Source organism: Opisthocomus hoazin, chromosome 16 (assembly GCF_030867145.1).
Source record: "Opisthocomus hoazin isolate bOpiHoa1 chromosome 16, bOpiHoa1.hap1, whole genome shotgun sequence".
NCBI lineage: Eukaryota > Metazoa > Chordata > Aves > Opisthocomiformes > Opisthocomidae > Opisthocomus > Opisthocomus hoazin.
In genome coordinates this window covers 16,657,762-16,678,638 of record NC_134429.1, presented here as the reverse complement: position 1 = coordinate 16,678,638, position 20,877 = coordinate 16,657,762, and the positions used below count along the sequence as shown (strand labels likewise).

Genomic DNA, 20,877 nt, shown 5'->3' with positions numbered 1-20,877 from the left:
GAAAGCCCTTCCTCATTGAACCCCCTTCTGCAGCTCCTGGAGAGGAGGAGATGCTGTGCCTGCTGCGAGTGCTAGGGTGATCAGAGCAGTCATTTTGGTGATGTACATCTTCAGAACTCCCCCAGCATCTTGTATTTAGGAGAATACTCTGCCTCTCAGTACTAAAGAGCTTAAGGCAACCTGGAAAAGGCAGCAGCTCAGGTGCAAACTTCGACAAAAGCTCATTCAGAGGGGAATATCACTGGCAAAGGGTGTGAAAGTCAAACCACTGCCAGGAGAGAAAAATATTTCTGCTTCTTTTAAAAAAGTTGTCTTCTGAATTCCAGAAACACCCAAGTTCATCCTAGGATCACTGCAGACCTGCTCTGCACCCCAGCACACAGGTAAACAACACGGAAACGTCCCAGGCTACCTGAGTGCTTTGCCGGAGGGGTGAGCGGCAGCACCCCTCTTATTACTTATTACTCCTTATCCGCTTCCCCAGCTGCAGAGATGAGCCCGTAGGAAGTGCTGTGACACCCAGGACGGGCTCCTGCCACTTAGGCAGGAGGTCCGGGGTGCCCTGAAGCGTGTGGAGCGACAGGCATGGCACAGCTCCCCGCTCACCCCCCGCTCCCACATCAACGTGTGCACGCACTGCGGCGCTGCGGAGGGTGTGGGAGCCGTTGTCGAAATTAATCGAGCACAAATTAACACAACAGCTGTTTCCTGTCTTTTCCCTGCTGAGCTCCCAGGGGGAAGCGAGTCAGAGCTGTGCACGGGAGGAGACACGCGGGGCGAGGGCAGAGCTGAGGGTGGCGAGCAGGGATGCTCCCCGCAAGGCACAGCCAGCTCCCCTCTGCAACCCTGTGAAGCTTGGGGCTCCCCAGGAGTGTCCGGCAAGGGAGCTGGGCTTGTTCAGCCTGGAGAAGAGAAGGCTGCGAGGGGACCTTAGAAATGCCTCTAAATATCTGCAGGGTGGGTGTCAGGAGGACGGGGCCAGACTCTTTCCAGTGGTGCCCAGCGACAGGACAAGGGGCAACGGGCACAAACTGAAGCACAGGAAGCTCCAGCTGAACCCGAGGAAGAACTTCTTCCCTCTGAGGGTGACGGAGCCCTGGCCCAGGCTGCCCAGGGAGGCTGTGGAGTCTCCTTCTCTGGAGATATTCCAGCCCCGCCTGGCCGCGGTGCTGTGCAGCCTGCTGTGGGTGACCCTGCTTGGGCAGGGGGTTGGGCTGGGTGACCCACAGAGGGCCCTTCAAAACCCTACCATTCTGTGATTCTGTGATTCTATGATAGGAGTTTATTGTCTGCACCAAAATGCCTCCAGCTAGTGGGGTTGCTTTTGGTCTCCCCAATCTGGCAGAGGAGACGGTGCTCATGACTGCGGTGTCCCCACACCCCTGTGGCACTGCCAGAGCTGGCAGCGTCTTCTCCGCTGGCAGAGAGCAGGGAGCTAAATGCCCATCTCCGGGCACCGGCAATTGTCGGCATCAACCTCAGGGGAGAACTTGGAGGGTCTGCATTTGCAGCCTCACTCTTCCAAGCTTTTCTGCACAGCAGCTGGACTGTCAGCTCTTTCCCAGTGTCATACGGAGCACCTTGGGATCCGAGCATGAGACTAGCCCCAAACGTCACACCTGAACCACTGAGCCACAGAGCAAGTGCTCTGCCATCAGTAGAGACGCGTGGAGGGAAGGCAGGCCACCTGAACTGGTGGCTTGGATGCCACAGCTACATCTTCCCAGCATGCTGCAACACGGCTCCCAAGAGCTCTGCCAGGTCCCAGGACCTGCTGGGCATTTGGGTGGAGGGACCTGCTTCAGGAATCCCCATGACTTCCAGCGTTTTTCTGTTTCACCTTAATCACAGGCTCTTCTGGCCAGGGAGAGGAGTCTCTGCCGCTGGGTGCCATTGGTTGGCAGGCACTGTGCACGCACCCAGCCTCCCGGCATCGCCCGCTCTCAGCTGTCGGTTTGAAGTGGCCGTTATGAAATGAAGCTCAGCCCGGCCCCCATCGTTGCGATAAGAACCCCTAGCGAGACGGAAATGAGGACATCATAATTAACGTGGTGAGTGCACGTGTCGGGAGGGGGGACATGATTGCATCTGTATTCCGGGGCCTGCCTAATAGTTTAAATTAAAGTCAACATCAGTAATAACAAAATTTGCCAGATTAGAAAAGGCGAAAGATGCAAACACCTGATATCTGGGCGGCTGAGCAAGGTCTTAGAAGTCTCCCAGGGCCTGTGTGGTGCAGCAGAGTGGGGAGAAGGAGGAGGAAGAGTGAGGGGGAGAACATGAAAGGAGAGACCACATTCCCCCGGAGCAACAGCTCAGCCTCCCACCCCCCTTGCAATGCCCATGGAGGGAGACAAGGGAGGAGGTCTCCCCGGCCCTGGTATGGCCTCCAGGAGGGACGCGGGGTCTGCCTGGCATAGCAAAGCGTTTGCTGCCACTGAGGCATCCAGCGCTCTCCTTCCTCCCGAGAGCAAGCACTTGAGCTACGGCATCTCCCCAGGAGCTGCTGGGACCCTCACACCACTGTCACTGAGGGAAAAAAAGAAAAGGACGACACTGCAGCTATAAATCATTAGATGGGCGGCGTTAATGGAGATAATCCCCATGAAATCAGTCACTGCTGTGGCTGAGGAGGGATTTGTCAGGCAGTTAACTACCCTGAGCTTCACTGCAGGTGATTAACTCCTGGTAGTGACCAGCGTCTGGGGAATTAGCAATAACCCAGCATTTATTGAACAAGCACTGGGAGATGAGCTTTTATCTCAATTACTAGCCTAAATCTTTATTTTACAATGTTCCATTCCTACCCATCTTTTTTTTTCAAAGAAAATTAGTTTCGCCGCAGCTTGCCCTGTAACTTGCTGGTATTCCTGAATCCAGGCAGAGGCTCTGGATTGGAAGAGAAACCCTAGAAATGGCACAAAGACATCAAAGTGATGGAGGGCAGAAGACACAGCCCAAGGTAGATGGGAGAGCCCCATTATCCTTTGGTGCTCTGAGGAGAAAGTCATGACCCAGAAGGGGGGCAAAGTGGCAAGCACACTGCACAGCTCGGGCTGGGGACGGGGTTTTTGCAAGGTGGGCTCGGGACCAAGAAAGCCCCAGCTCTGTAGCAGAGCTGGCATGTCAGATGGGGTTCACCCAAGCCGTGAACTGGTTGATGACTGCAGGACCAGACCCAGGCAAAAAAATTCCCCTGCTACACAGGGTTTGTCCTGCAAACGGTTCAGTCCCGGGGCGTTTGCTGCAGCACTGTACACCAGCACGAAATCCCCATCAGGCTTGGGGCGAACCTGTTGGAGAGAAGCTCTGTGGAGAGGGACCTGGGAGTGCTGGGGCACGACACGCTGACCATCAGCCAGCAGCGTGCCCTGGCTGCCAAGAAGGCCAATGGGATCCTGGGGCGCATCAAGAGGACTGTGGCCAGCAGGTCGAGGGAGGCTCTCCTCCCCCTCTACACTGCCCCAGTGAGGCCCCATCTGGAGCACTGTGTCCAGTTCTGGGCTCCCCAGTTCAAGAAAGATGAGGAGCTACTGGAGAGAACCCAGCGGAGGGCTACGAGGATGAGGAGGAGACTGGAGCATCTCTCCTACGACGAGAGGCTGAGGGAGCTGGGCTTGTTCAGCCTGGAGAAGAGAAGGCTGAGAGGGGACCTCAGAAATGTTTATAAACATCTCAAGGGTGGGTTTCAGGAGGATGGGGCCAAACTCTTTCCACTGGTGCCCAGTGACAGGGCAAGGGACAACGGGCACAAACTGAAGCAGAGGAAGCTCCAGCTGAACACGAGGAAGAACTTCTTCCCTCTGAGGGTGATGGAGCCCTGGCCCAGGCTGCCCAGGGAGGCTGTGGAGTCTCCTTCTCTGGAGATATTCAAGACCCCCTGGAAGCGGTGCTGTGCAGCCTGGTCTGGGTGACCCTGCTTGGGCAGGGGGTTGGGCTGGGTGACCCACAGAGGTCCCTTCCAACCCCTGCCATGCTGGGATTCTGTGATTCTGTGATCACTGATGCGCAAACACTGCCGAGAGACCGTCCCACGGGCAGAAACGCGTCGTCTGTGCTCTCAGCTGGTGGTTTAAGCAAATCTGGTGCCTTACTGCCAGTTTTCTCTCTGAGCTACTGCGAAATGAGGGAAGAGCACTCTTGGCTCGTTGTGTCTGAGTGCCCCAGGATACATCCCTCTACTAGGAGCAGAGGGGCAGAGAAGGGGAGATGCAAACCATCTCAGAAGGTCTTTCCTGGTTCTCCCACCAGCCAAGCCAACATAGAGCAAGGGTGGCAGATGCCCACCAGCTCTCTGGGTTGACCCCCAGCCCGTGCAGCGAGGGGGATGCTGTGGGGCCAGACCACGCGGGTTGGGGGGGGCAAAGGGGGAGGTTGTGGGCAGCATGGGGGGGCCTTTCTTCAGCACTCAAGGTGCTCCTATTATAATTAGCTTTTGCAAGGCACCGTTCAAGCTCCTTAGATACCCCGTGTCTGAACAAAATCATTTCCTGTTTGACTTTGTAAATCAAAGTAGACGATACAATAATTATTAATAATATGTTGACTTATCTCATCAGCGTTTTAATTAGTCAGTCGAAAAGCAATTTGCAAAGGGGCCGATCAGGCTCCCTCTGATCCAGCAGGTCACGTGCCAGGCAAGGAGAGGGGAGAGAAGGGCACTGGGGCACTGGGGCATTTTGCTGGGGAGAGCTGGGAAACCGGAGGCGCAGAAGGGGAAGGGGCAGTCTCTTTGACGGCGGTGATAAGAGTTTAATTTTCAATGCAAAGGGAATTGTTCTGGGGATGGAGCGAGCTGCAAAGCTCCTGGGAGCCCTTTGAAATTATAATGGAGAGGAGCCGCAGCCTGCGGGACAGGGATGCTCCCGGTGACCCTTCCGCTTCCTGCACGTGTCTCCGGGTGGAGGTGAGGGGGGACGCAATTAAACCCCTGAGCGGCAATTACAGCCAGTTACCCCTCAGTTAATTGTCTGGCAAGAGGAAATGTCAAAACAGGCCAGGCATGCTTCCCTGATGGCTTGACACTCCCCAGGGCCCACGGCGCTGCTGACCCCCGCCGTGCTCATTGCTCTCACCCCCCTGCTCCTCTGCTCTCGTTGGCCACAGCAAACCCAGAGAGGAGAAAAAGCCTTCCTGTGAGGCAAGTTCACCTTGCCCACAGGTGTGATGAAAAGATCAAGACTTTGCAAGCGGTACCTTTCCAGTTTTGCACTACTGGTGCTTTGGACCGTTGCTGTGGCTGTGCGGGCAAGCGCTCTCCTTCCAGAAGAAGAAACCTCTGAGATCGCTGCCTTTCCTCTGGCGTCCCCAGGAGCCCCGGGGAGGTGGGACAGGACCTGCAGGTGCTGCAAAAGCAAGCCGAAGGGCACTAGGGACTGAGCTAGCGGACACAAGTCCTCCTTCTTAAGCTCCTCAGGCTGGGGACCGGGGCTCTGTGCTGTTTAGTGCCATGCAAAGCCCCAGCCAGAGCTACCCACTGTCACCCATGCCGTGGCCCCGGGCTCGCACAGTGCAGGGGAGTAGAGATGTGGGTAAAGCAAAAACAAGCGTGGCTTCAGCGGGGGAGCCCGGGTCAGCAGCACTGTCCCTTGGCAGGAGGATGCTGTGATGGACGTGTCTGTCCATGGCTGGAGCAGAGATGGTGCGGGGAAATCCTGCACCCTCCAGCACCCAGCACATGCTCCAGCCGCAACTCGGGCAGGACAGCCAGCAGGCAGCAAGGGACAATGGCACTGCCACCTTTTTTCCGACAGGAGTATCTGAATTAAGGAAACGGCAGCAAAAATAAGGGACCTCAAATAAAATATGATTTCACAGGACACCACTTCCACACTACACCAGCAACTGGGCTCTTCCCAGCCCAGGGCTGCCAGAGTCCCAGCACACTGCACTGGGCAGGGACAGTCTCAGTGAGACCAGACGTACCCCCGAGATGGTGACCAGCAAACCCAGTTCCTTTCCTGGAGTGGAGCTCACACCAGGAGCCATGTGGACCCAAGCTACCAAGCCTGCGAGTCAGCCAGCGTCTTTCCCATCTGAATCTAAACACTGCCATGGGGGCTGCTCAGGAGGCATCTGCTCAGTCTCAAATCATTGGCACTGAGAGAGTCCTTCAGCAGCTTCTCTGAGACCAACACCCTATCCCACCTCCTTTCTGGTGATGGCAACTGGATCCAAGTGCAAATTTACTACTCAGAGTCACCTAGGTGATGTGATGGATCCCGTCTGTATGTCTGACAGCTAGCAATGGGCCTGGGGATGTGGTGACACAGGCATCTGGAGAGCTGGACTCCTGGTGGAGGATCCAGAAGAAGGAAGGTCTCAGACAGTCTGTGAGCAGTGGAGGGTCTGACTACAGGGAGGAATTGCTTAGGATGTGGTGAAGAGCGGAGCAGTGGAAGTGGGCGAAAGAAAACAGCCCTCACTCCCAGAAACATCCCAGAAACATTCTCCCTCCCAGGGAGCAGAGGAAGCCCTGGCTCCCATGCCCTGAACGTGCATCAGGCCCCTCCAGAATGCCAGGATTTGGCACTAGGGCTGGAATGAGATGGGAGCAGCAGGGTGACAGGACAGGGATCCGCAAGACCAAGAGCAGCCTGTGCGTGGCCATGAAGAGGACAACATCTCCCTCATCCAGGCAATGGCAGAAGAGGGTCCGGTAACTGCAAACCGAAGCCAGGCAAACCCACGTAGCGATGCGTTTCTAACAGTGACCCGTTAACAACATCACTACAGGACCCAGAGGATTTACCACCACTGCCAATTTTGTAGTTAAGGATGTTTTTTTCTAAAAGCTGGGCTTTCTGAGACGCGAGTGAATTGACAGGTCTGAAGGCCTGTATTTATGCAGGAGATCACACCACATTAGCTCTGCGGTCCCCTCCGACCTTGTACCTCTGAACCTACTACATTTCCAGGATAGTCATCGCTGCAACAGCTAACTGCTAAAATTAGAGCTGAGTTAGTGATTTAACGTATTTACATATATGATAATGTGTGACATATATCTGATCATTTTTGTTATTATGAATTCACAGTCCTGATCACTCCTGCTCTAACAGCGCAGGGACTGAAAGTCTCAACAACAGATCAATGAAAATGATTAGAGGCCTGGGAAGATTTCTGTAGGAGGCAGAATTGAAAAGATTAGGACCATTTAGTTCAGAGAGGGGATGAAAAAGAGTGGACATGAAAAATCAACACAGCAGCGAAAGCCAGGTAGGCACCCCAATTTTGCACGTTTTGTGCATGCAGCAAGCCCCACCGCGCCTCGCGGTTGGTCCTGTGGGTATTTATGGGATTGTTTCTGTTCGGTAAACGAATGAGCAAAATCCTCACGGCCAGGTCACCGCTGCCATCTGAAACTCACAATTTCCAGAAAGCTGCTGCGGCAGGAAAACCTGGACATGGAAATGCAAGCGAAGGGAGTGCACAAAGAGGATCCAGCCAGTAGAAGATGGCAGGCTCACATGGTGGTCACCACCCCTACATCCCCCCTGGCCATGCCGCAGGGCTGTGCGTTTAAGTCCCTGTTCCCTGTAAGAAACCATCCACGGAGGATGGTCCCCTGCCCCTCTTGCCCAGTTCCCACAGCAAACTCCTCTGGTTACAGGTGATTGAGAGCTTCCCAGTTGTTTTGAGTTGTTCCTCCTGATGCTCCCTCAGTGCAGCAAGGAACGAGAAGCCCATGGGGCGACCCAGCTCTTGAGCTTCCACAAAGCTCAGGACCTGGTGACAATCTAGTCCCTAGCGGGGTACATGAAGAGTTAAATGGCATTTCCAAACTGGCCTCATCCCACTGCTAGTCTTTCAGGCTGGCATTTTCCCAACAGACATGGTCTCTTTGCCCCACCAGCGCTGATCAAGGCAACAGCCTGGGGCTGAGACGTCCATCCACCGTGCCCACAGGTACCCATGGTGACCCATCTCACTGGGGTCCCCCCTATGCCAACAGACGCTTCATACTTACCCCATGGGAGGGATAAGTCATCCAGCCCCAGTCCCCCGAGATTGTTGACGTGTCTAGCAAGTTCACTGGAAAACACAGGAGCAAAACAATGCATCAGAAAGCTTTCTCCCCACCCCCACGGGGCGAGGAACTGAGCCATCAGAAACCATCCCTCCTCACATCCCACTCACTTGATTGTCCCCTGCTCCCATCAATCCGTGAGGCTGTTGCCAAGGACCTGCCTGGCTGCAGCTGAGGCAGATATGGAGCAAGGGGATGGCAACAAATGATGCTCCCCAGAGCTGTGGGTTCGGGGCAGAGTTGGCTATATCCGTCCTGGTCATAGGACTGAGAGCAACGTGTCCCTTTGGAGGAGAGGGGGCTGCAAACAGCAGGTCAGAGGGGTCGTAAAGCAAGAGGGAGTTGGAGAAACAAACTCCAAGCACCGGGTTGCCCATCAGTACCACCCTGGGCCAACACCAATGTGACGGCAGCATCGTTCCTCACTTGGACACATCTCCTCCAGAGGCTCTGCTGAGCCCTTTAGGCTCACATCCCTCCCAGCATCTGTGGTTTGAAGTCTGCACTCCAGCAGCTGCTGTAATTACACACTGCAGTGCCCAGCTCCAGCACAAAGTGACCCCCCATGGTCCTGGCTGACACCCCACCGGAGGGGCCAGACCGTGGGGGACAGGCTGCACGAGGAGGCCTGTCAAAGCCAACCCTTCAAACGCCCTGCCACTACCGGGAGCCTGGCTTAGCGAGGAGACACAGGCAAATCTGTGAGGAGAGGGGAGCAGCTTCTGTGGGGGGAGAGGTGAGGACGCCTTTGAACGTGCTCAGGAGCTTCGCGTGGAAACCTGTGCAGTCAGCAGCAGGGGGGAAAGTGGGATGCCACGGCACAGGGTGATCTGCCCCTGAGTGTCATCTGCTTCCCGTGAGCCCCATACCCAGATCCCGCAGCAACAGGCAGAGGAGAGCCTTGCCGCTGCCTGATAACCCCACAACTTGCTCAGCACCCAGGGAAGGAACCCACGTCCCAGCTCCAGGCTGCAGATCCAGAGGGATGGAGGCTTGGCAGAGGGTGCCAGCAAGGTGATCTGACCATTGGGACTGAGTGCAGCGGGTACCGATACCAGCACGCCCATGCCTCATCAACCCTCATCAGCACCGGGCACCCTCAGGGACCTCCAGTGCCTCCAGCTTCCCCCAGCACTCTTTGCCCTACAGCCACCCAGTAAGGTCAAGCCCATGCTGGGTGCTGCATCCATGCTGGCTGCTTGTCCTCACCCTCAAGCAGCATCAAACTGGACCTGGCGGTAACTTGGCGCACCACATCCCTGCCGAGGCACCGGGTCTCGCCTGGTCCCTGGGCTCTGGAGGGATGGTGGGCTCGGCGTCAGGCACCGGCTTGTCACAGTGGGGACAGGGCATGTAGGGACAGCGGCTCCAGCCCCAGGAGAGGCTGGACTCAGCGTGATGCTGGTCCCAGCAGCCGGAGGAACGGGTGCCACTTTCATTTACTATTACCAGGCAGGGAAGGAGAGGAGGGGGAGAGAGTAGCAGAGACGTGAGCTGGCTGTGAAACACCCGGACGTCATGCTCCTGACAGAGCAGATTAGGAGCTTTTGAGGCATTTATTAATGTTAGCAGAACAATTTGAAAGAATTTCCAGGGTTTCTTGTGTGACTGCATTGGCCCAACGGCAGGCCGAGCCCCTCCACTCCCCGCATGGTGCTGCTCCCACTGCTAAAGAGGCCCCTTGCCCTCAGCACGGAGTAATTACCTCGGAGATCTCAAATCCATTTTTATTTGTTATTGTTAATCTGAAGATTTTCTGCCTATTTTCCCTGGGTAATTCGCTCAGCAGGAGCCCGGGCTCGGGAGTTTCCCTGCTCACAGTGCAGGAGCACGGTCCTGGTGACCCTCAGCAGGCAGGCTGCGGGGAGGGGACCGCTTTCGCAGACCCTCTCTTCCCCCCCGCTGTGGTCTCCGCACCCTCTTTCCCACGCTGAGATGCTCAGCGACGGACGCGGCTGCCTCTCGCTGCTCTCCGGGCAGCACGAGGACCCTGCAGGGACTGCGGTCCAGCCGGAGCATCACGCCGTGGGGAACGATGCTGAGATCGGAGCGGGCATGGTGGGCCATACCCCGGGCTTGTCTGCACAGCAGTGCGTGGGACCTGGAGCCAGCTTGCGACACCCCATCCCCACCATGTGGACCATACGGTTGTCGCCCAGCCTTATATAGATGACGGAGCCGTTTCCTTGCAAGTGCTTTGGTGCACAAATAACTGGAAAATCTTGCATTCCGTGCAACACGCCCGTGGAGCAGATTGCTTGTGCCTCTTCGCAGGAAGAGGGCTAAGTTCTTTCTTTTGTTGCTTAGTGAGCATTTCAGCCAAGTGCATAGGAGTCCTACGCCACCGCGGTGGGCACTGCACAAATATAACAGCATTGAGTGTCCAAGAGAGCTTGTGTTCACTCATGGTATAGCACACACGCCTGTGGACACGAACATCCATCTAGCAGCACTATTAGACGCTGTTCTCAGAAATGCGGAGACCAATACTCTCCAAAAACCCAACTGTCCATTTCAGGGAAAGGCTACAGACCGAAGGCAACCCATCACCGAAGGCAACCCCTCATACCGCGTGCGACAAGTGCCCAGTCCAGCCCCTTGCAGGTGATCTCCCAGCTGTGTTGCTTCTCTGGAGGCGATACTCAAAAAGAACCTGCCCTTGACGCCGGAGGGTGAGCGAGGCCACCACAAAGGACCCCTTTCAGCTGAAACATTTCTCAGAAAACGTGCCAGTTTGGGAGACCTCTCTCCTACAGCTCGCCAATTCTGTTTGATGTTATGGACTGTCTGCACGTATCAGTCTCAAACTGCGAGCTCCATTTTGTTTCCCTGACCACCATTTTGTGTTTTCCCTATTCTGTGCCTTGGCCTTGAGTCGGCGTATTGAGCCAAAACACCAGGAGGTGTCAGGGGAAATTCTCGCACTGGTGGAAAAGCTGTCAAAGCCTGATTGCCCGTTCAAATGGAAGCACCTAGGAGCGAGCAGGTCGCTTCCCCAGCACCAACTGGGGTCTTGAGATGGACTCTCACGCGAGGCAGACCTACTCAGTCCTTAATAGTTTCACCATGTAATGTTGCATGAGTAGCACACATCGCAATTTCATACACGCAGATTATGCAGGAGTGGAAGACGAGGTGCACGGACATGTATATACAGACAATGTATATGTATAATTTATTTATACCTACATCTTTATTTTTATATCTATGTCTGCATCTGTATCTATCTATATCCACATCCACATCTGTATCCGTACCAATATCTACCAAATTCTAAACACTGCTTGGGATGACTGAGGGAGCTGAGGCAGAGACTAGTAACCAGACGATGCACATTTTTCCTGGGTCCACCTATCTCTTGCCGCAGATATATATCTATAAAGAGCGAGTGCTCAGAAACCCTTCCCAACCCTTGCACTGCTGGCCACAGGTCCTGCAGGGGTGTACTACATCCCTACAAACAAAGGTGACCTTGGGGTCCCACATCCAAACACCTCGGGCTCTGGATCGGTGCCGTGGGAGCCACGGGTGCCCAGCCCAGGGGAGCCTGTGGACCCTCAGCCTGCCCGGAGATGCATGGTGAGGTGGTGGGACAAGCCCGGGGGTGACACGCTGGGGGATGCGCAGAGCCCCAGCCTCTAGAAGAGCAGTGGGGGACCAAAGAGGGCTCTGAGCTCCCTCGCTAATTGTTAACCCACTGCGGTCCTCCCTCTAATTACTCCGCCGTCTCCCTCCCAGGCAGGGGCTTTGTAGCGCAGACGTGGGGAGGAAGGGTCAGTGGGAGCAGCCCTGTTCCCTTGGGCTTCAGTTCCTCTCCATCACAACTTCAAAGGCCTCCCAAGATTCACAGCAAGGCTCCCCCCATGCAACAACGCCTTTTGCATCGATAATTAAACTCCTCTCAGCACAGTTAGGTGCTCCTGCTCCCTGCTACCCAAAGACGGTTCGGGTTTATCCCTCGCAGCCCCATGTGGGTCTGAACACCCCACACCGGCCCCACAGCCCCAGCCCTGCTCGGTGGGGGAACAACACCGGGAGGGTTATCCACAGCGGGAAGGGAGAGTCGGGCTGTGGGAAAGGGGCAAGGAGAGGCTCCCTGAGAGGAGGGGAACAAGAGCCAGTGGCATTCATTTCCCGTAATCTCGGGCAGGACTCTGAAGGGGCAGGTGGGGCCGGGGTGGGTCAGCTATTTGTGTCCCACCATTTAATCCAGGGCTGTACTGAATAGCCAGCCGCGACCTTTCCAACTCGGGAGGCAAAGCTGAGCAGCAAAGCCGTGTCCTACTGGCCTCGGAGCATCGCTGGGGGACGGGATGGGATGCTTCCCTTTCATCTTCCCCCTCCCCAGGACAATATTTATCTTTAACGAGAGAAAAATAGTCATTTATTCACCAAGTGACAAGGCCAGCCTTCGGGCATTCGGGGTAAGAGCAGCAAGCCTGGAGGGGCAGGTCGGCTCTTCCCACGTGCGCAGGTGATGTGGCCCACGGGTGCGGGTGGGCACCGTGGCAGCGGGGCGATGCACAGCAGTGCTCTGCGCACAAGCGCCGGAGCCAGGCGGGCTTTGTCGAGCAGCTGCTTGTCCACGAGGCTGCACGTACTGAGGACACAGCGGGGATGGTGCTCGCGTCGGCACCCGCTGGCCTCGGCCGTCCAGAGAGGAAATTTAGGAAAGCTTTGCGGGTAGATTTAAAAGATGTCACCAAATCTGGCAGGAACGTGGGATTTCCACATTTCTGGAAAATGCCAGAATCAGGTTGAACAAAAATATATTAAAAAGAAATATTTTCAAACAATTGCCGTGAAAAAGCAGTGTGCTTTTTGTATGTGCTCTAATTCGCATTTCAGGATTTCTTCTCAGACACCCAGATTGTTGCTGTGAACTTTCTGTATTTAATTTTATATCATTTTCTAATGCATCAGGAGAGGTAATGCCCGTAAGGACTGCCCAGAGGGTCACCCCTTTTCAGTGTACCAGGAGCAGGAGATACTTTGATGCAGGAAGAAAGCTTGTTTGTTCAATCAGTGCTAACAAAAAGCCACAGTTCAGGTTTTAAAAATAAAATGATCAACCTGATCCTTCCAGACCCTGCATGATATCGTGTAAGATAATGTGCAGCGCAAGATCACAACCTGTGGTAGAACTGAGGCGTCGTGAAATAATGTAAAAAATGAAACAAAACAAAACAAGACACCCTGAATAAAGTATTTTCAAGGCTAAAAACCTTGAAATTACTGGGCAGCATTTTTTTCCGCAGCAAAAAAAAAAACCCAAACACATCAAAAGCCAAACAAAAAAAAAATGTTCCCTTTCAGAAACACAGGTGAGAAAATACAGATGTAAAACGCTTGTGTTTCCTGCTCTGTTTGAGGCTCCCGATGCTCGCGTGTGGTGGAGCAGCCAGGGCGAACTGACACTCCGGTGTGCATCCCCGCCTTGTGGCACACGTAGATTTCTGTGCAAACGGTGCCTGGTCAGGGCTGGACACAAATAACTGACTGGAAATGTCCACACACCTTTCCATGTCCATGGTCTAAGAGGTTGTGCAGGTGGGGAAGGAGCTGTTTCAGGCTCAAGGGGTGACTGGGCTCGTTGTAATTCAGGGCAGAAGCCAGAGGAGGAGGTGGGAAGGCTCTGGGGACACGGGGGTGGTAAGAAAGGTCAGGGAGGCAAGAAATTCCATGGAAACATCCGATGTGATGGGGTAGGAGCAGGACTGCGGGGAGGCTGAGGAGGGGGCAGGCGCTGGGGAGCACCAAGGGCACCTGAAGGGTCCCTGCAGCCCCGGAGGAGACCTCTGAAAATGTGGTGTCCCCAGGTCTGGATCTGGACATCTGGGAGTCACGCAAGTCCTTTTCACCACAGTGTCCCCAGCCTAAGGGACGGCAAGACGACACGGACCCATCCGTCAGCAGAGAGGAGCCGCGCCTTGCACAGCCACCCCTTGGCATCTTGTTTGGCTGAAGGTCCACAAGAGCTAATTCATTCCACCCACACTGTCATAGGACAGCTTCTTGCATCCATGACCAGTGTTCCAAACCCAGAAGATCAAAGAACAGGTCACGGACCTGCACTTGGACCAGGACTCCCCACTTCCCACCAAGCTGCAGTCCCAGGTTCGGGGGCAGGCTGAATATCGCACGCCACCGGTAACGCAATATCACGACAGTCTTTAAAAATTAGAGAGTTTTCTGACACAAAACACACCTCTGCTGCTCATGGTGAGCAAAACCTGTGTGGTACAGACTCGGGGAAGTGGGACCCCTCTCCAGAGGGGTTCGTGCCGGTGTCCTTGCACCAGCCCTGACTCCCTCTTCTCTTTTTTCACGTTTATTTTGTATAGCAAAAATAGACACGAATGCATTTTCAGCTTTAGCCACGGCGGTTTACTATTTCTGCTGCATTTTTGGGGTGTCGAAGCCCACACCAGGCAAGCCCCTAAGACCATCCCAAGTCCTTAACCAGGAGCATCTCAGCGCTTCCGCTCCCCACCTGCAAGCCGTGTGCCCCTCAGTTATCTCCTGTCTTTTTGGGATTTTGCAGATTTCTTACCCAAAATCGTGACTCCCCAGTGTCACTCCCAGCCGCTTCCCATGCCAGCAACTCCGGTGAACCGGGCACTGGAGAGCTGTGCCTGTAGCAGAGCCCCCGAGTCCATCAGCAGGACAGACCCTGCGGTGCCCCGAAAAAGACGCCCTGCCCTTCCCTCTGACTGCTGCTTCCCAGCGGTCCTGGCAAAGATTTAAATTTTATCCTCTCTGGAGGCTTCACTAGGGAAATGTGGAATTTTGTAAGTGTGGTCACCTGCCTAGATTATCGGAAGGGGCAGTTTTTCAGGCTGTCCGCTGCTTTTTCCCTGATTTCTCTGAGGACGTCTTTGGCTGTCACACCAGTTGGCCACCCTGAAACATGCTTAGCTGTTTGTACCCCAGTGACTTTTTTAAAGCAAGTTAATTTCTTTTAAAGGTAATTACTTCTCTCTTTTAAAAATAGCTTTCTAACACAGAATATTTTCATGGACAAAAATACAAATACTAAAAACGTTTGAGAGGACAGGCTGAATATCGCATGCCACCAGTAATAAAATATCACAAGAGTCCTTAAAAATCGTATGGGAGGTACGTAACGCAGAAGGTGTTTCATCCCAGGAAGGATCCAGTGACTTGTGCGTGCCCTTGATGGCAGGATGGAGCAGGTCTATCCAGCTGCAGCCAGCGCTGTTGCCACTCACTTACATGGTTAAGACATTTTAAATATGAGAAACTGGAGATAGAGCAGAAGATACCACAGGCACAACCATGATACCAGGGCTGGAGGAAAAAAAAAAAGGCAAGAAAGGGGAACCCGCAGAGCCCAATCTGCTTGCGCCCACGAGGGGTGTGAGGCACCCGGTCTCACTCGGTGCACTTTCACAGCAGAAAAATATAGGATCTTTAATCCAGCAAGAAGAGCCTAACGAGAACAAATGGCTGGAAGGTGAAGTCAGGCAAATTTGTATTAGGGAAAAGAGAGGCCCGATTTTTTTAAGACTGAGGCTGATGAGCCATTGGAACGAATTATCAAAGCCAGTGATGGGTCTGACTTTGCTGATGTCTTCAGATAAACATTGAATACCTTTCTGGACAGTATCCCTGGGCCAAACACAGCTCATTAGGCTTTATTGGTGTGATTGGACCTGATCCATAAAGGAGTTACATCTTTTATGTAGTTATTTATGGCCTTCAGCACCGCACATCTACACAGGCAGGACATAGCGGGGGGGAGGATGTTATTTCTTTTTGAAGGAAATCTGACTGCGTGATCCCGGCGCTCACTTTTGAACTACCAGGGCCGAAGGGGTTAATCGTTTCTCTGTGACAGGGGAATCATTTTGAGTGTTGGTCATGCAAACGTCGTGGGGTTAGGAGAATGAACTATCAAAAACTGTCAGGGTATGAATAGAGTTATCATATGAATGGCTTTACCCCTGGAGATAAAGGCAGCACCGAAAGCTGCCAGCGAGGCGAGCGGGGATGTGCAAAACACCGGACCGACTGAAACAAAGAGCGGAGGGGTCAGAACGTCTCGATAAAACCAGCGGTGCCCGGAGCCCTGCCCGCCGGGAGCCGCTCGCCGACCCCAGCGGGACGCGCGGGACAAGCCCCTCTCGCTCCCTCCCCGGCTGAGCATCTTGTGGGGCCAGGGTTCGTTGTTTTGGTTTTTTTTTTTTTCTTCTGGGTAAAATATTTTTCTAATCATTTCTCAGCAATCGAAAAAACAGGGAGCACCTTCATCTCGGTAGCAATTCATCGCGTTTTCAGTTGTCCGTAAATATGGATTCATCAGATCTATTTCCACCATCACCAAAATGGGTGCCCATTTATTTTCACTGTAAATAAACCCCTCATGATCTCAGGAAACAAGAATTCAAGGAGAACAAAAAAATCTCACAGAGTAGGTGTATTTTCTGTGCTGTTTTGTTATTTTCCTGCAAATTTGGGGGTTTGGATTTCCAGAAGTTTGATAAGCTATTAATACCAGGAGCATGTACGTGAAGGTGAGACCAGAACCACATTCCCCATGAACCTACCTAAAATCATGCAAGTATTTGCTTTATATCAGCATTTTGTGAGCAATCAAAAAATTACACATTCTAAAAATGATTTTTTTTTTTCAAACGCAGCCCAAATCAACTCCCTGTTTTAAACTAATGCTTCTCGAATGCCCCATCACGAAAAGTCTGTATACCTAAAACCTCTTGTTTGCTGTTCTTACCGAGGAACACGGCACCCTCGCAGCCTTTCACAACTGAAAAAGCTATTTCCTCTCCCTTTCAGAGCTTTGCTTCTCCCACATCCCCGACTTCGGCATTGCTGCAGAAGGGGTAGAAAAGTCGTGTTGAATAAACGCCCAGACGAGTTCTTCCCTCTTTTTCTGTTTGAGCAGAGGGGCAATTAATGAGATTACAATTGAGAGATTAGCAGGGGAGGTTGCCACAGCCCCTTCCTGAGGTCCCCGTTTCGGCAGTGCAGCAAGCCGCTGGGTTTTCCCGAGGACCCCGGTGCTCTCCCGCACCCCATCCCCACGGCAGGGAGGAACAGAAACGTCTCCATTGCCAACCCACGGTGCGGGGAAAAGATGAGCATCCCTGTGCCAACAGCCCTGAATCATCCCCAGAGCGCTCCCCGTACATCGCCCTGTCCCCATCGCCTGCTGTTTTTTCCTCGGCTGTCTCCGCGTGCTCCGAAAAGCTGGGGGAGATGTCCCCAGGTCCCCCTTCCCTGCTGCGTCGTGTTCCGCTCTGAGGCACCAACCAAGCTCACCCACGGGCCCCGGGGTCCGTGCTGTGCTGGGGAGGAAGGTCGCCCACCTGACGGACGGAGGGCAGAGCTGAGCCGGAGTCATCACCCGGGAGGGAGCAGACCCCAGCAGCAGCTTTGGGAGTGCCATTTTCTGGCAGAAAATGCAATTTTGTCTCCCTCCGCCCAGGTCCCAAACGCGGTAATTTCTGCTCATCTGATTTTCTTTCAATACAACAAAGATATTTCATACTTTATTATTTAACTTCAATTTGTGGTGTCATATAAAATATCCATTATAATATTTTTGCCTATACAACTCGGTGTGTAACGCTGTAAATATTTCAGTCTATCACGCTATCTTCGTATTATTGAAAATAACTTTTCTACCTCTCTGCTCTAAAACAATTTAACAATTTCAGACAAAATTTTTCCATGCTCCAAACGAAAATCTTCCACGCCCTGCAAATTTTCACCCATCTAGAAAGAATCTGAGCTTTGGCTTTCGATGTATTTTGCAATGGCTGCCGTGCTGAAATGTGGGGATTTCCCAGGGAATGGTGATTCCGTTTTCCTCCCATTTTCAAGTCACCCACTGCACATAAGACTGAAAGGAATAAAAAATATAAGCTCAAAACTTCATGGAATAAATCTTTCAGGAAAGAGAAAGGCACTGGGAGCCCTTGGAAGGGGAAGAAAATCAGACTGAATTCGTTTCTTCAGGTTAATACGGATCTTTATATACCAACAGCCTCCCAATACGCACACGCAGAATACAGCACACACCAACCTTAAATTCGCTTTGCGGCTGTAATTTTCTACCCTGCAGCTCTTAAACGAGCCCTGGGTTTGCTGGGGAGCATGGCCAGGGATGCACGGCAAGAAGCAGGCTGCGGCCGTGGCAGCAGGCAGAGGTCACGGTCAGCAGCAGCGGAGCACGTTCGTGCCCCAGGGCTGCACCCTCACACCGTGCCCGCACGTGCCACACTCCGAAGAAGCGGGGTAGCAAAGCCTGGCACAGCCGGGCTGCAGGACACACCAGGGCTGTGAGGTGCTTTGCGCCATCTCGCCACGTTTCTAGTCCCATCCCCTTGCCACAGCGCCCAACGACCGGCAGCGCAACCGCCCCGGCGCGGACCCTGCTCCCAGCCCACCCCAGCACCCGGAGGCGCCGGGGGCTGGCAGGAGCCTGCAGCCACATCTCCAGCTCCGCTGCCCATATCAGTGGGTCTGCTTGGCACTGAGCTGCCCCAAGCCCCGGTACCCACAGAGGCACGAGCATCCTTGGGGCTGGCGGCCGGAGCACCACCAGCTTTCTGCAGGGTCCCACATTTTTTGCAGATGCCACCCAGCACCTTCTTCCCGGTCTAACTCAGATCCAGGCCTCTTGGTCTTCCCCAGAGCCCGGCTCATGCCCAGCCCCGCGCAGCCCCCCGGCCAAGGCTGTTCTTGAGACTAGCTTTCCTTTCCAAAAAGTCTTGCGGGAAACCCAGGTCTTTCCCAGGCGGGGACAGGCAGAGAGGCAGTCCAGGGCCTGGCTGCCCATACAGACGCCACAAAACCCATCCCAGCAGCCAGCGATCTCCTCCGCAGAGCAAAGCAAAGAGGCCCCAGCCTCGCTTGTCCATGCCTAGGGTTAGTCAACTTCAGCCAGGGTTGCTTGGCTTTGCAGGGCTGCAGCACCAAGAGTCCGGTGCAGCGCGGGCAGCATCCTGCACCACACTCTACCCAGGGCTTGGTGCACGGGGCTGCTGCTGCTCCATGGAGCAGAGGGAGGGCAAGGGCTGGGGGTGTCGGGGTGCTGGGGTCCCATCCTGCACCCACACAGCCCGCACCCAGCAGCAAGTGCCCAACGCATCCCCCCACAAGGGCAGGAAAGCTGGTGGGAAAAGGAGCAGGAGGAGTGCTGGGAAGCGGGCAGCTGGCAGAAAACAGGGTTAGGACCAGCAAATAGCTGGAAATGGGTAACACGGGTGAGGAAGACAGGCTGGGTGGGAGGGGAGGTGCAAGTGGGTGCTGAAGATGGTGGTAGACACAAGCACCCGGCCCGGTGGGACGCTGCAGAGTGCGCGAGCCATCACGGTGCCAGCCCTTGGGCCTCGGTGTGCTGGAAGGATGGCAGGGATGCGGGGGCAGGAGAAGGGAGGGATGCCACCGCTGCCACCAAGTAGGGACACCGGCACCAGGGCTCGCCACAGAGGGCTGCGCCGTGCTGGCCGCGGCTCCCAGGCGTAGCAGAAGGGAGGAAGGATGCTGCTGCCAGTGCCAAGGACACGCTCGGGAGCGGGAACGGCAGATCTCTGGGTGATGAAGATCAGCAGACCTGGGAAGCAGCCACGCCGCTGCTGCCAGCGCGGAAGGAGGCAGGCGAGCAGGCGGGCGGCAGGCAGCGGGAGCCGCGCTGCCGAAGCTGAGGGGGGCCCAAGATGCCGGAGCAGGGTTGCCCTGCTGAAAACGGCTGGGGATGAGCACAGCCAGCAGCAGAGTGGAGCGTCTGGCTGGCAGGAGCAGGCCTGAAGGTGCTGGCACCGAGATGTCGGGAGAGGGTCCCTGGCTGCACCCTTGCTTCCCACTCCGGAAGTTTTCAGCCATTTCCCTCAAGACAAGTTTCCCACCTGAGTGCCCTTCCAGCTCCCCGCACCCTTTGCAAGCCCTCCGGTGCCCACCCGCTCGCTCCATCGCAGCCCACGCCGCCCGGCCATCACGCCCATCCCCGTGCTGCCACCAGCTCTGGCGATGGGAATCGGCAGGGCTGAGCTGGTGCCTCTGTCCCTGTCCCCTCTGCAGCCAGCCCTGCACGCTGCAGCAGAGCCCTTCCAGGGGAGGCCAGGCAGCGCTGGCAGGCGTTGCTGCAGAAACCAGGTCCGAAGTTTTGCCTCCAGTGCTAAAGCTCCAGGAGCAGCAAACTCGGGCAGCCAGGAACCCGGAGCTGCGCTCCCCTGGGCGCAGGGAGAAGCTCAGCCCAGCAGAGTGAGCAAGCCCGTGCGGATGCACCTGAACAGCCGCAGCGATCCTGCGGGTCCCCCCAAAACCGCCCCATCGCGCCAGGGCCACCCCGCTTCCTACCTTCGCTGGTGGTGGCAGAGAGGCAGGCAGCCAAAGTGACGACGATGGAGAGCGAGGATGTCAGATCCCCCCGTGCCATGGTCCGGCAGGGCCACCAGGCACGGGACGGGGCCACCTCGGTCGTCCCAGCGCCTCTGCGAGCGAGTGCGCGGAGCTACGGCACGCGCCGGCGAACGCAAAGGCACTTTGCGCACATTGCTCGCATCCACACAGGCGAGCGGGCTCGGCAGGGAGGGAGCAGCCTGCCCGTCACCGCTCGCAAGCCAATGGGGTGGGTGGGCTCTGCAGCGAGCCCCCCTTCCCGCACCACACGCTGGACTCAGCCCGAGCATCCGGACGGCGGGCTCCCGCTCCCGCTGCCCTCCGTCCTCCCGCCCTCCGGATGCTCCAGCGGCCCCCACCGCTTTTCATGCTCCCCGTCCCTCGCCGCTGCTCTCACACAAACTCACAGCCCAAGATGTGGTCCGGCGCGGTGTTCCGTGCTCGGTCGGGGTCAGGCGTGA

At 55.1% G+C, this 20,877-nt stretch overlaps 1 protein-coding gene across 1 annotated transcript in view; it reads right to left on the bottom strand.

Moving 5' to 3' along the window:
• Window positions 1-20,511, bottom strand: part of EPHA8 (EPH receptor A8) — a 52,984-nt gene extending 32,473 nt beyond the window's left edge. The window contains exons 1-2 of the mRNA XM_075437273.1: window positions 20,375-20,511; window positions 7,970-8,034 (exon numbers count right to left, since the gene is read on the bottom strand). Of these exons, the coding sequence (XP_075293388.1) occupies window positions 7,970-8,034; window positions 20,375-20,453 (144 nt within the window). The 5' untranslated portion in view covers window positions 20,454-20,511. The remainder of the gene's footprint in view (window positions 1-7,969; window positions 8,035-20,374) is intronic.
• Window positions 20,512-20,877: the final 366 nt, after the last annotated feature.